The sequence below is a fragment of the Podarcis bocagei genome (assembly GCF_964188305.1).
Source record: "Podarcis bocagei genome assembly, chromosome: 12".
In the NCBI taxonomy this organism is placed as follows: domain Eukaryota; kingdom Metazoa; phylum Chordata; class Lepidosauria; order Squamata; family Lacertidae; genus Podarcis; species Podarcis bocagei.
The window spans coordinates 24,180,888-24,194,999 of NC_138137.1; the positions used below are offsets into that span (position 1 = coordinate 24,180,888).

General features: G+C 42.7%; 1 protein-coding gene across 1 annotated transcript in view; it reads left to right on the forward strand.

Moving 5' to 3' along the window:
- The first annotated feature begins 8,014 nt into the window (after positions 1–8,014).
- HIBADH (3-hydroxyisobutyrate dehydrogenase) overlaps positions 8,015–14,112 on the forward strand; it is a 72,070-nt gene continuing 65,972 nt past the window's right edge. The window contains exons 1-2 of the mRNA XM_081164884.1: positions 8,015–8,167; positions 13,128–13,288. Of these exons, the coding sequence (XP_081021010.1) occupies positions 8,086–8,167; positions 13,128–13,288 (243 nt within the window). The 5' untranslated portion in view covers positions 8,015–8,085. The remainder of the gene's footprint in view (positions 8,168–13,127; positions 13,289–14,112) is intronic.

Sequence of the window (14,112 nt, forward strand, 5' to 3'; positions counted from 1 at the left end):
TGGCACAGATCAGCGCAGCTGGACTTTTTGTCTGAAAGAGCCTGAGGCTACTATGAAATGCAAAAGGTATGTACCAGTCATTGCTTAAATGGGAGCTCATTCTAGTGCTGGCATATGATGTACATGGTACTTTATAAAATAATCTACCGGAAAATTATTACATCACTCTTCGCCTACCTTTTTCTGTTATAAATGATATTCCTGTTATACTTAATTTGGCAGTGTTTGACTCCTAGGCACTCAAACTAATCATGTCACGCATACTTTGAGAGACACGGACGGCATCCCTTTGGACTATATTAGAAATAACTTGTTGGTCGTGTTGCCCATTCAGGAGAAAATCCTGTGTGTATTTTGGATTTCTTTGCCAGCCCTTAATTGGAATTGATGAACTAAAACTATTCAAGGGTTGCCAGGTTATTTAAATCGGTACTAGTGAGACTGATGAAAGTTGTGACTTTTCCCATAAGGGGATAGGTGAGAGCAGACACGTTAATTGTGTATATGAGTGTGTGCGGCAGGGTGGAAAGAGAGAAAAGAAAGGACTGGATTCTAAGGTGTGAAATTTGGCAGCTTTGCACTGTACAATGGGCATAAGAAACCACATTTTTCTGTCCATGAGCACATCTGACTTGCTGTTATTTCACAGTTGGATGACTGTATTGTTAAAGTAATGGAATGTTTTTTAATAAATGCAAATCATGAATTAAGTGCTTGAACTGGCTACACTTGCGCTCTCTGGTGTGTAATTAATGTGTGTGTTGGAGACCCATGTCTGCGGGAGTGTTTCATTTATTATTTATAGCACACATTTTCCCTTTTTCTTTTTTACTTCTAGCACACCTTCTTGCATACACAGAAACAGCATCCTATACCTGCAGTGTTGACGGTGAAATCCTGCTAACAGATAAGGTTTTAGCCATTGCTACCTCAAATTGCTACCTCCTGCCAACCTAGCAGTTCGAAAGCATGCCAAAGTGCAAGTAGATAAATAGGTACCGCTCCGGCGGGAAGGTAAACGGCATTTCCGTGCGCTGCTCTGGTTCGCCAGAAGCGGCTTAGTCATGCTGGCCACATGACCCGGAAGCTGTACTCCGGCTCCCTCGGCCAATAAAGCGAGATGAGCGCCGCAACCCCAGAGTCGGTCATGACTGGACCTAATGGTCAGGGGTCACTTTACCTTTACCTCAAATTGCTATCTGTTAATTCAGTGTTTAATGAGGGAATTTCCCAGTCCAGATAACTGTTGGGCTCCAGATACAACCATGTTCATGGACTCGTGACTTCAGCATTTTGTAGTTGCTGTTGGCATCTGTCTGCCTCGAGAGACAATGGAATGTGCCTCTCAGAGTGAAGTCAAATTGCTGTGTTAGCCGCACTGAAGTGACCTTGGTGCACAAGCCTGGGCAATGTGTATGAAGGTCCTAGGCTGCCCAGATGACACGACCCCCCTTCCAGCCTCGCTGATGGGGTCCAAAGGAAATCAGAGCAATACATTTGGCACCATCATGGCTGCAAGAGTTGCCAGGAGGTGGCATACAAGGTGCTACCCAACTCTCTTAAGGACTCTACTCCAGATTTGTGTAAGGTTTACTCCTTAGCGGCCTGGCCCTTTATTATCCCAAAGATATCCCGCAAGGCAGCGGAGGTTTAGGAACAGTGTTTTCCTTCTCCTAGATGAGCTACCTTTCCCAGGTTGATGAGCCTCATCTGCCCTTCCCTTCCCTCTACAGCACATGTAGAAACCGCCCTCTTAACCAATGGACCCACTATTGGTCTTGTCCGCTCAATCCTCCTGAGCCTGTCTTCACATGCAGAGAAAGTCCCTAACTCACTGAGGGTTTGAGACCCATCAGCTACCCTCACCTGGTTTAATTGGCCAGTCGAAGCTGTTTCCAGCGTGTGGCTTCTGTCACATGCTGACAGCTTCTAGGAACCACAGGTGAGAGAGCTGAGTGCAGGGTGTGGAGCCAACGGTGGACAAACTACTCCAGAAGGAGCAGAATGTATCCCCCACCAGAGGTACTACCCATCCCCTAACACCCCATAAACCCCATATTCAGCATCACCACATGGATAACCAGTGTACTTCTTCTTCAGGCACCACTTCTTTAAAGTTTCTCCAGAAACCCACTCATTACTTTCTCCAGGAAGGTGTTGTGTAAGATACTTGGTCCTGTTTGAACACTGTCCTCTCACGATTTTAGACCACTGTATGTTTAATATACTAAAATCATTTTTACTATGAGATTAACTATTTGCATTTATAAGGGAGAACAAAGTTCTACTGAAGAAGTTCTCAAACTATGGCCTATAAGCTCCAGTCAAGTAGTCTGTGGAAAAGATCAGTCTTGGCCCTGCAATTGATTTATAATTTTTCATGACAATAGGAACATCTACTTCCTAAAAAGGTAAAGGGATGTGGGCGGCGCTGTGGTCTAAACCACTGGGCTTCTTGGGCTTGCCTTTCAGAAGGTTGGTAGTTTGAATCTGCTTGATGGTGATGAGCTCCCATTGCTTTGTCCCAGCTCCTGCCAACCTAGCAGTTCGAAAGCACACCAGTGCAAATAGATAAATAGGTACTGCTGCAGCAGGAAGGTACATGGCTGTCTTCCATCACAGTGTTCCATTGTGCCAGAAGCGGTTTAGTCATGCTGGCCACATGACCCAGAAAGCTGTCTGCGGACAAACATTGGCTGCCTTGGCCTGAAGTGAGATGACTGGAGTTAATGGTCCAGGGGTCCTTTACCTTTACCTACTTCTTAAAACCACAAACATAAGCACTTTAGAAAGTCAAGACTACATTTATTTAAAAATTGTGTATTTTATTTATTTCAAAAAATTTATGCACCACTTGATTGTAAAAAAAAAAAACACACCCTCTAAATTGTTTACAAAAGATAAAACAGTAAAATTTAGAAAAAATCACAACCATACTTTAAAACATATGCAAGTTAAAATACAAAATATTAAAACGCGTTACACATGTTTGGATTTGTTTGTTGTTTTTTAACAAGTTTAAGTGGTCTGGAATGCACGTTAATTTTCTAGTAGTCTGCTGGGGGCAGGCAGAGTTTGCAGATCACTGTTCTGTAGGTTGCAATCTTATGCTTACCGAAGGCCCACCCTATATTTAGGCTCCAGGCAGCTGCAGCAAAGTTTTGGTTATTTAATTCATTTTTATATTTTTAATGCCAGGGAGCAGGAAAAAGTGCTTGTGGGATTTTCTGCCTTAGATGCCAAACTAGCCTGGCAGCTTTGGGTGTTATGCATCTTGACATGGTGGGAGGGGTGTGTTTTGTCCTCTCGGGAGAAAAACAAGCAAGCCTTAGTGGAACTACAGTTAATCACAGCCTTATCAAGGGAGTCACTGTCATGTGTAGAGTTGTTGTTTTGTTCTGCTATTTCATGTAGTATCTTGCAACTGCAGTGAATGCAAATGTTATGCTTACTTTCATCTCTGTCAGAGGAATGCTGTTGACAAGGCCATAGAAGGAATGTTTCAAACATAGATGATGCCAGTGACTGGGCAAATCACAGCTCTAATCTTGTCAATTGTTCTTCCTGAGATAAGTGCCCACTGCCTTTACCGGTACTTCCTAGCTCCTGAGGTTAATAGCCAGGGATTACCCACCCATGTCAATTCTGAGCTTAGAAATACCGCAAGTCAAAACAATATGCTTTCTTTGTAATTCCTCATTCCTTACAGAAACATGAAAAAGGAGATTACAGTGGTACCTCAGGTTAAGTACTTAATTCGTTCCGGAGGTCCGTACTTAACCTGAAACTGTTCTTAACCTGAAGCTCCACTTTAGCTAATGGGGCCTCCTGCTGCTGCCGCGCCGCTGGAGCACGATTTCTGTTCTCATCCTGAAGCAAAGTTCTTAACCTGAAGCACTATTTCTGGGTTAGCGGAGTCTGTAACCTGAAGCGTATGTAACCTGAAGCGTATGTAACCTGAGGTACCACTGTACTTTTAAAGCCTCAGGCCTAGGTAATTAAAAAGCCCCTTCTTCTCATACCATGTATATGTGATATATACAGTGGTACATCGGGTTACATATGCTTCAGGTTACATACGCTTCAGGTTACAGACTCCGCTAACCCAGAAATAGTACCTTGGGTTAAGAACTTTGCTTCAGGATGAGAACAGAAATTGTGCTCCGGCAGCGCAGCAGCAGCAGGAGGCCCCATTAGCTAAAATGGTGCTTCAGGTTAAGAACAGTTTCAGGTTAAGAACAGACCTCCAGAACGAATTAAGTACTTAACCAGAGGTACCACTATACACATATGCAAAGACTCATACGCCAATCAATCACAGTCCTTTTCATCATGGCCCCTTTGTTGTGAAATATTCTCACTAAGGCAGAGGCAGGGAACCTGTGGTCCGCCAAATGCTGCTAGATGTCAGCTCCCATCAGCCTCGGCTCCTATGACCAATGCTCAGTTGGAGGAGTCCAAATCAAAGAATTGTAAAGTTGGAAGGGACTCTGAGGGTCATTTAGTCCAACACAGAAATCTCAGCTAAAGCATCTATGATAGATGGCCAACCAACCTCTGCTTAAAACCTATAAGGAAGGAGAGTCCACCACCCCTTGTGGGAGTCTGTTCCACTGTCAGAAAGTTCTTACTGGTGTTTAGTCAGTAACTCCTTTCTTGTAACTTGAATCCATTGGTTTGGGTCCTAGCCTATGGAGCAGAATAAACAAGCTAGCTCCATCCTCCATGTAGCAACTCCATGTAGAGGAGGGAGAAAGGTTGTTTTCTGCTGCTCCAGAGAAGCGGACACGGAGCAATGGATCCAAACTACAAGAAATAAGATTCCACCTAAACATTAGGAAGAACTTCCTAACAGTAAGAGCTGTTCGACAGTGGAATTTGCTGCCAAGGAGTGTGGTGGAGTCTCCTTCTTTGGAGGTCTTTAAGCAGAGGCTTGACAACCATATGTCAGGAGTGCTCTGATGGTGTTTCCTGCTTGGCAGGGGGTTGGACTCAATGGCCCTTGTGGTCTCTTCCAACTCTATGATTCTATGATTCTATGATTCTATTCTAACTCTTTAGATATTTGAAGATGGCTTTCATGGCTCCTCATAGTCGCCTCTTTACCAGCTTTAACATACCCAACTCCCTCAATTGTTCCTCATAAGGCTTGGTTTCCAGACCCTTTGTCATCTTGTCACCCTTCTCTGCACACATTCCAGGTTGTCAATATCCTTCTTAAATTGTGCTGTTCAGAACTGGACACAGTACTCCAGGTATGGTCTGACCAAGGCAGAATAGAGTAGTACTATTACGTCCCTTGATAATTATAATAATTTATTACTTATTCTCCACCCATCCAACTGGATTGCTATACTTCTGTTGATGCAGCCTAGAATATCACTGTTTATTCACTGTTGCATCACTGTTTATTCATGTTAAGCTTATAGTCTACTAAGACTCCTAGATCCTTTTAACATGTACTATTGGTAAGCCAGGTGTCCTTCATCTTATATTTGTGCAGTTGGTTGTTCCTGCATAAGTGCAGAACCGTACCTTTGTCCCTATTGAAATTCATTTTCTTAGTTTTGGCCCACTTCTCCAATCTGTTGAGGTCATCTTGAAGCCCACAAGTTCCTCATTGCTTCCCTAAAGAGTCTCACTTGGCTTTCTGGCACCTTTTGGGACATGTTAATAACAAGCTCTTTTGGAACAAGACACGAGTATCGGCACCTCATTTGTTACAAAAAAAGAAAAGAAAAAAACAGCAATACAGTATTGATACTTACTGAAGTATCCAATCTAGCAAAAGATTCGGTTAGTTACCTGTACTTCACTCTCATCTCTGCAGTCTTAATATATATTTAAAGATAGCAAATACACTGGTGGTGAGGTAGAGAAAATATGTTCCATATTGTATTTACCAAGGGTTCCCCCCACAAAAAAACCGTTTAACGCTAAAACCATAAAGCTAGTATTATTGCCTTTAAGACACAATGCTCCATTGATTGAAGAATAGCTTTTAACCCAATTAAAGTTTGGCAGCCATCCTACTACAGGCAAAGTAATGCTTGTTAACAGTTCATTTTTGTTACACAGTTTTCAGTATAATCGTGCATTTCTAAAAAGCCTATTTAATGCTTATGAGTATTTTGAAATCTCATTTTTACAGACATTTTTAGCCTTTGCTTTCATATTGAAAGGTATTTTAAATGTTATGGGCACCCATATATTTAATACAGGGGAGACAAAAATGTTATAGTGTGTAGAAATAAGCTATGCAGTTAACAAGCAGTTAATGCCTGTTTACATTTTAAATATCCTTCAGTTTCTGAAAATATACACAAATCTGTTTGAGTGTCTGTATTATTAATGGCAACTCTATCAATACTGTGGCTCTATGGACCCCTTTGGAGCATTAAAAAAAAGGCAGTTTAACACAGTAGTAAGCTTTCACAACTGTTGAAACAAAAAAAACAGAAAGCCTGCAAAATCTTTATAATTCATTAATACCCAATATGCAATATACTAGGCTTTGTGCTAATTTCTCACACATCATCTTATTACCTGTCAATGCTGAAACAGATTATCATGGGAATTCAAAATAAAATTTAATGAATACCTGATTTGTAGTTGTAATTTGCAAACAACTACAATCAGAAACTTAATTTTCCAGGTCACAAGCACAATATCCTCAAGGAAGGCTGGGTCTGGGAGGAGATAGTTCTTCCTTTCATTGATACAGATGATACATTTCTTTCCATTGTTTGTTATGCAACTTTCTGATAATGTTTTAAATCGTATCCATCTTGTGTGAATATTCTCTGCAAGGCAATGTCCATAGTTTAAAATACTCAATAGACCAGTGAAGCAATTTTAAAGTTGGAAATACAGGGGTACCTCAGATTAAGTACTTAATTCGTTCCGGAGGTCCGTTCTTAACCTGAAACTGTTCTTAACCTGAAGCACCACTTTAGCTAATGGTGCTGCCGGAGCCCAATTTCTGTTCTTATCCTGAAGCAAAGTTCTTAACCTAACTATTTCTGGGTTAGCGGAGTGTGTAACCTGAAGCGTATGTAACCTGAAGCATATGTAACCCGAGGTACCACTGTACCTACAGCCAGATCCCCTTATTTAGTGCAGCAGTTCTCTAAACTGAACACAGCCACATTGAGCTAGCGTTACACAAGAAAGCAGGGAAGCATCACTGACGGAATAGGTTTATTCATCAAACCGGAGGCTGGGAGTCAACGTGAGTTAATTCGGAGCAGATATTATTAGGACAGCACTGCAAATTCCACACCAGGCGTTACTCCCAAATTAGCAAGTCACCCGCACTTACTTGGGAGTAAGGCCGCCATCCTTGACCCACTAACTATTGAATTCAGGGAGACTCAGCGCCTAGTTTAGGCACACAGAGAAACTGAAACCGGAGAGACCTGCAAATAAACCATAGCTGTCAACGTTTCCCATTTTTTAAGGGAAATTTCCTTATTCCGAATAGGATTCCTCGCAAGAAAAGGGAAAAGTTGGCAGCTATGCAATAAAATGCATAGGGGGTTGCAGAAAAACACAAAACGTGCAGCCCCATCTCGCGCACGTCCCGCCGATTTCCACCCCCCCCCAAGTAAGTGTTCCTCGAATTGAAATTTGCAGCTGCAAGGGGGGTGGGATATCCCCTTTTGACTGACAGCTGTCCCAGAGCAAAGCCTCATCTGAAAGTGAGGTGGGTGGTAGAGGGCAGATCTTGCATCAAAGCAAGGGGTTGCTGCCTGCAAAGAGGAGGTTCCTCCGGCTAAGGGAGGGATCCAGGCCAGATCCTCCCAGCAGGGCGATCCCTGCCTCTAAGGGGGGGGGGGGACTGCTCTGCTGTCTCTGCTTGGGTCTGGGTGGGTGTAGCCACGGCGGGTCACAACCAGGCGCAGCATGGCTCCGATTGGCGCTCGGCCTCCCGTGGGGCGCGGCGGTTGGCTGGCGAGGCCGCCACTCCCGCCGCCCGCCTCCTCCCGTGCTCGGCGGCCGCGAGTGAGAGCGAAGGGGAGCGGCGGGCGGAGGTGGGCGGCGCCTAAGCTGGAGGTCGCGGCGGCGCGGAGGCGGGCAGGCAGCATGGCAGCGGCTCTGGTGCTGAGAGGCTCCGCCAGTTGGTTGCGCAGGCAGAGGAGGGTCTGCGCGGGCAGCGTGGCGATGGGTAAGGAGCGCCGGGCTGCGGGGATGAGCTCGGCTGAGCTGCTCGCGGATCCTTGCAGAGGAGCAGCAGCAGCAGCAGCAGCAGAAGGGCCTGGCCTCTTCCTAAGGAAGCCCCGAGGGGAGATGGGGCTACTGTTTCCCCCTCCACCCCACAGCCCCTCGCCTTGTCACCAGGTCCAGGGGTCTGACAGCCCATTGCCCAAACTTATTGGCAACTGCATAAGCAGTAAATCAGGTGCAAAGAAATGGTGCGTTAGAAATGCAGCCTTCCTTTACGATGACATCTGGGTCTTGCTTCTCCAGAGCTAGCCTGCTTTTATTTTTGCTGCTTCTTTTTCAACCTCCTGGTCTAAAGTTTGCATAGGCTTGCAAGGTGCTGATCAGAAGGAAAGGCAAGGCTGTATGACTTGCATTTTGCGCCCTTTACAAGTATTGTACCCGCGCTGTTAAAACCCACACAAGCTGTAAAATTATATTGGGCTAATATCAGAACGTATGGTCGGCTGAAGAGAAGGCCGGTGTAATAAATACTTTAAAGTGTTTACTTAAAATAACGTGCACCGTGTTTAAAACAGGCCACAAAAGTTTATGTGACGCTAGTGACCTAACGTATCGAGTTAATGGTATTTATAATCTGCTCACATTTGCTTTTCACATAATACTGATTATTTTTCTCGCAGAGAACTAGGCATTTTATTAATTGCTGTGATCCTGGACAGTTTTATACATACATGTAAAACTTGGTACAGGTGTGGTTATTGTTGTTGTACCATGTGCATTATCCTTTTTGTAAAGCTAGCCATAGCCTTGTGGGTTTGCACAAGCAATATTCATGCTGCAGCACAAACCGACATCTGAATTCCACAGAGTTTGCTCTGAGATAAGTGTATAGTATCTAGGATTGCAGGGTAGTTTCTCATCTTTAAAGGAGCAAGTTTACTTGAATGCTTTTACTTGTCTGCCCTAGTTAGGTTATTAGTAACACTAAATAATATAAAAGAAAATGTTTTAAAGCCCTCTTGTTTGTCCTTCATCTCTGTGTGTATTTTTCCATTCTTTTTGATAAGGAGCTCTGTGCTCTCAAAAGGCTTGCATGCTATCTTACTAGCAAAAGCCTGGCTTTGTATAAACCAGCTTGTTCTATTGGGTGAAACTATTGACATCCAACATACAGGGGTACTTGTTTAACTTCCCAAATGACTTCAATTCCTAGTGTCTTTAAATAGAACAACATGTGACTGCATAATAGTGAATTTCAATAAATTAAATCGGGTCTCAGTAGAACGTGTATAGAAGTTCTGTATCATTAAAACTGTGCCCTAAGAGTGCAAAGATCCGTAATTCAAAATGCCCCTCTGTCATGAACTCATGTACTGACTTTAGGGAAGACATTTCTCATCCCATCTCCAGATCTGTAATATGATAATACTAAAGCTGGCTTGCTTTACAGATTTTGTTTTACGGATTACCAGGAAAATATACACTGAGCGCTTTGAGCACTTCAAAATTACCGTATAAGCAATGAGTTATAATATATATATGTATGTTTGCATGTATATTATATATTGTTGCCACCATGTGTCAATAAGTCTTTGGTCATGTTAGAATCGTAGAGTTGGAAGGGAACCTGAGGGTAATCTAGTCCAACTCTCTACTGCAATGCAGGAATCATTTGCGCCATGTGGGTCTCAAAGCCAAGACCCCAAGATTAAGAGTTCCATGCTCTAACAACTGAGCTATATACTGTATTTATGCACACATAAATCCACACACTTTACACAGTTGTTGGATTGTTCAGCAGTGTGAAATTCCTTCGCTTGCTTATTATACTTCTGGCATTAAAGTTGAAATCCTAAACATGGTTGCTCATGAGCAAGCCCCAAAGAGCACAGTGGTGTTTACTTTTAAGTAAACATGAATAGGATTGGGGCCGCACATCATTCATTTCCTAGTGGCTTTATGACATGAAGGTAATTAGACTTCTTGTCTGTAGAAATCAACTTGTGCCTTATGTTTACTGTCCTTTAGTGTTTGTAAGTCATCCTTGGCTATTCTGTGACCAAGTCACATGATTACATGAATAATAATACTACCATTTTTTAAAAAATGCGGGAGCCTTCAATTGCTGTAGCTCAGGGATAGACAGCATGTAAGGGGTCTTAGGCTGAATCTATAGCACCCCTATGTAGTGCTATATAGTGCTAGAAGAGCTGTCTGAAATCGTGAAAACCTGCTGCTAGTCACTATAGTGTAGGTTAATGAGACAGGATTTGCACCTGCAGGAGCCATAACAGCTGTTATTCAGCAGGGCTTGTTCTTGTCTTTCCTTCTCTAAGACTTTGATATCGACCTCTCCACAAATCACTCCATGTTTGGCACTATTTGATATATTGCAGGGGTAGGGAATCCATATGGGACATGGGTGGCGCTGTGGGTTAAACCACAGAGCCTAGGACTTGCTGATCAGAAGGTCGGCGGTTCGAATCCCCATGATGGGGTGAGCTCCCATTGCTCGGTCCCTGCTCCTGCCAACCTAGCAGTTCAAAAGCACGTCAAAGTGCAAGTAGATAAATAGGTACCGCTCCGGCAGGAAGGTAAACGGCGTTTCTGTGCGCTGCTCTGGTTCGCCAGAAGCGGCTTAGTCATGCTGGCCACATGACCCGGAAGCTGTACGCTGGCTCCCTCGGCCATTAAACCGAGATGAGCGCCGCAACCCCAGAGTCAGTCACGACTGGACCTAATGGTCAGGGGTCCCTTTACCTTTACCTAGGGAATCCATAACCCTCTAGATGTTTGATTGCAATTCTCATTAGTTTTAGTTAGCAAGGGATGATGGAAGATGCAGTCCCTCAACATCTGGAACAGAGCCTGCATCTCTGTTGCGTATGCCCCTTTGTCTGTATGGCTACTGATTTAACATGTGACATAGAAGGTTTGGTTTCTTGCTTTTCACTATCCCGTCCCCATATCTGGGGGGGCGGGGCGGGGGACACTTCAGCATCTTTGTGTGAGAGGACTGGAAGCCAGATTTCTTGTTTTCCATTTTATCATCACAAACCCCCTATCGAGCAGGTAGAGAGCATGTGGTCCTCCAGATATAGTTAGACCACAGCTCCCATTAACCCTGTCTATTAGCCATACTAGCTGGGACTGATGGAAGTTGGAGTCCAGTAACATGTGAAGAGCTACAGGTCCCCTATCTGTGTGAAACGAGGTGTGAAACAGAAGCCTTGTGTATTGTTGTTAAACTGTTGTACCCCTATTTATTTAAAATATTTATAATAATACTGCTTCCGGGTAACTTTCTATGGTTAGAGAACAGTTTGTCTCAGCTTGCACATCTTCTGCTGGCTTGATAGTTGTCGGAGGTAACTGGTTAGGACTGTGATCAGGAAGTCTGATACAATATGTTGGCGTATTAATCATGGCACCAACAATATCGTGTGGAGAGCAGCTGCATCTGTCTTCTGTTGGGGCTAAGAAAGAGCTTAACATCCGAAGACTAATAACTCAGATGCTACTGATCTAAGAAGGAACACTTCCAATGTACTCTTGTCACTTCCTGATTTTTCAATATGAATGCTATTTTTCTTTAGATACGCTGTTGAGGTTGAGCAGTTTGGTAAATTTCATGTAAGCTTGATATTCATTCATAATGATGCCTGGTATGATTCTACTCCATTTTATTTTGCTTTAAGTCAACGTTTCTTACAATTGGCAGTCAAACTGAGAACAGATGGCATTCAAGCTCTAAGCTAGGATTGTATTCATTTAGAAAAGGAAATTATTGTTTATCCTGTTGCCTAACATTCCCTGTTCATGTATGCCTAGTAGCTAGCGCTTATGTTACGACTGCATGGTGCAATACTGAGAGTTGAGTGCCCCTAAGATTTTTTTCAGTGGGTCTTGAATACACTTTTTCTGAATTACATCTATAGCCCTGTAGTGCTACAGGTTCTAATTCTGTTGATGGCTACTCTTTGCATTTGAGTGCCTGTCATTTACCTAACTTTCATGAATGTTCTACTAACACCAGAGGATAGCTTTCAGATTCTGGGGAAAGGCATTAAATAATGTGGTGTGAAAGTTCTCCATTATGCTTTTAAAAAAATGCATCTTTAGTCCATGCAGACAAACTGCCATATGATAGTAGTTTGCACATCTCAACATCTGGTGGACAGCTGTTTGTGTATTGAATTACAGCTGATACTAACTGGCTGGATTGGCAGTCAGGGAAAGAAAAGGGATCAGCTATGCGTGGAATCTGTACAATCTTTCCTGCCAGTCCATATTAAGGTTGAACTCATTCTGTTTGTCCTGTAACCCAAGAACAATGGGTAACCAAGTGGAATTGTTTTAGAATTACTACATTCACATGACAAAATTTAAGCAAAAATGCCCCTGCAACTGAAAGTTAAAGGCAACATGCAAAGCACACCTTAAAATAATTTTGCATTGCTTTTTTACATGAGATTACTCAAAATGGTAACTATTACAAATTAATATTATTTATTGGGTGTTCCGAGTTTATAAAGATAAACTAGGATAAACATTTGTTAAAGAATAAGAAAAAATACTGTGTTTATTAAAGTTTTCTTAAAGATGACAAAAATGGCAAGAACAAGTTCAAGCAAATTTAAATTCTAACTGAAATACAACATAAATAGATTTTATCTGTGCATGGTACAGTGGCTATTATAAAACACAGGAATAGCACAGATGTCTTCAATTGCATATTAGTAGCAGATAAAAACTCTTGCCAGGGCAGGCACCAGAGAAGCTGGGACAAAACATAGCACTACTAATATATGACATAATAATTAACAATACAAACTCAGAGGTGATCAACAGCATCAAATTGCTACTGTAGATGGTCACAAATAACTGTATAATCTGTTTTTGTTATAGAAATGTATTTCAAGATCATTTACTAATGCTGAAACTCTTGGAACTGTCTTTAGTGTCTTCTAGGGCAATGGCTTCCAAAACTGCTGTTGGATTCATTGGTTTGGGCAACATGGGAAATCCAATGGCGAAAAACCTTGTAAAACATGGGTACCCTGTCATAGCATATGATGTATTTCCAGAAGCGTGTAAAGAGTTTCAAGACTTGGGCTCACAGGTATAGTAGTTGATATCTTATTTTAAGAATCTTACTTCATAATGGGTGGGGGCTATGAAATTCCATTAATTCCATCTCAAGATAGGAATTGTTATTAAAAATAAACCACTCTGGGCGGCTTCCAACAAGTTAAAACACAGTAAGACATCAAACATTAAAAACTTCCTTATACAGGGCTGCATCCAGATGTCTTCTGAAAACTGTATAGTTATTTATCTCCTTGACATCTGCTAGGAGCATGTTTCACAGGGCAGGCACAACTACTAAGAAGGCCCTCTACTCGGTACCCCGTCACCTCACTTCTCCTAGTGAGGGAACTACCAGAAAACCTTCAGTGCTGGATCCCAGTGTCTGGGCTGAGTGATATGTGCTTCTTATGTGTTGGGTGTGATTGTGCCCTAGTTCAGACATCATGGGCACCCATGGCTAGTTAAAACAAAATTCAGTGGTACCTTGGTTTACAAACTTAATCCGTTCTGGAAGTCCGTTCTTAAACCGAGGCGTGCTTTCCCTAATGAGGCCTTCCGCTGCCAGTGCCCTTCCACCGTTTAGATTCCGTTCTTACACCGAGGTAGAGTTTGCAAACCGGGACACTACTTCTGGTTTTGCAGAGTTCGTAAACCAAATCATTCATAAACAAGGCTGTTCTTAAACAGAGGTACCACTGTAGACTCAAGCTGTGGTTTGTGAAGTTCAGGTGTAATTTCTCAGTTCAAAATAGTAATAGTTCACTCTCCATCCGATGTGCACAAGCAAGAGAGGGATAAAGGTTTGTGTAGGGTCAAATGGGCCCTGATCCTGACTTGCTTACCCTACGCCTCTAA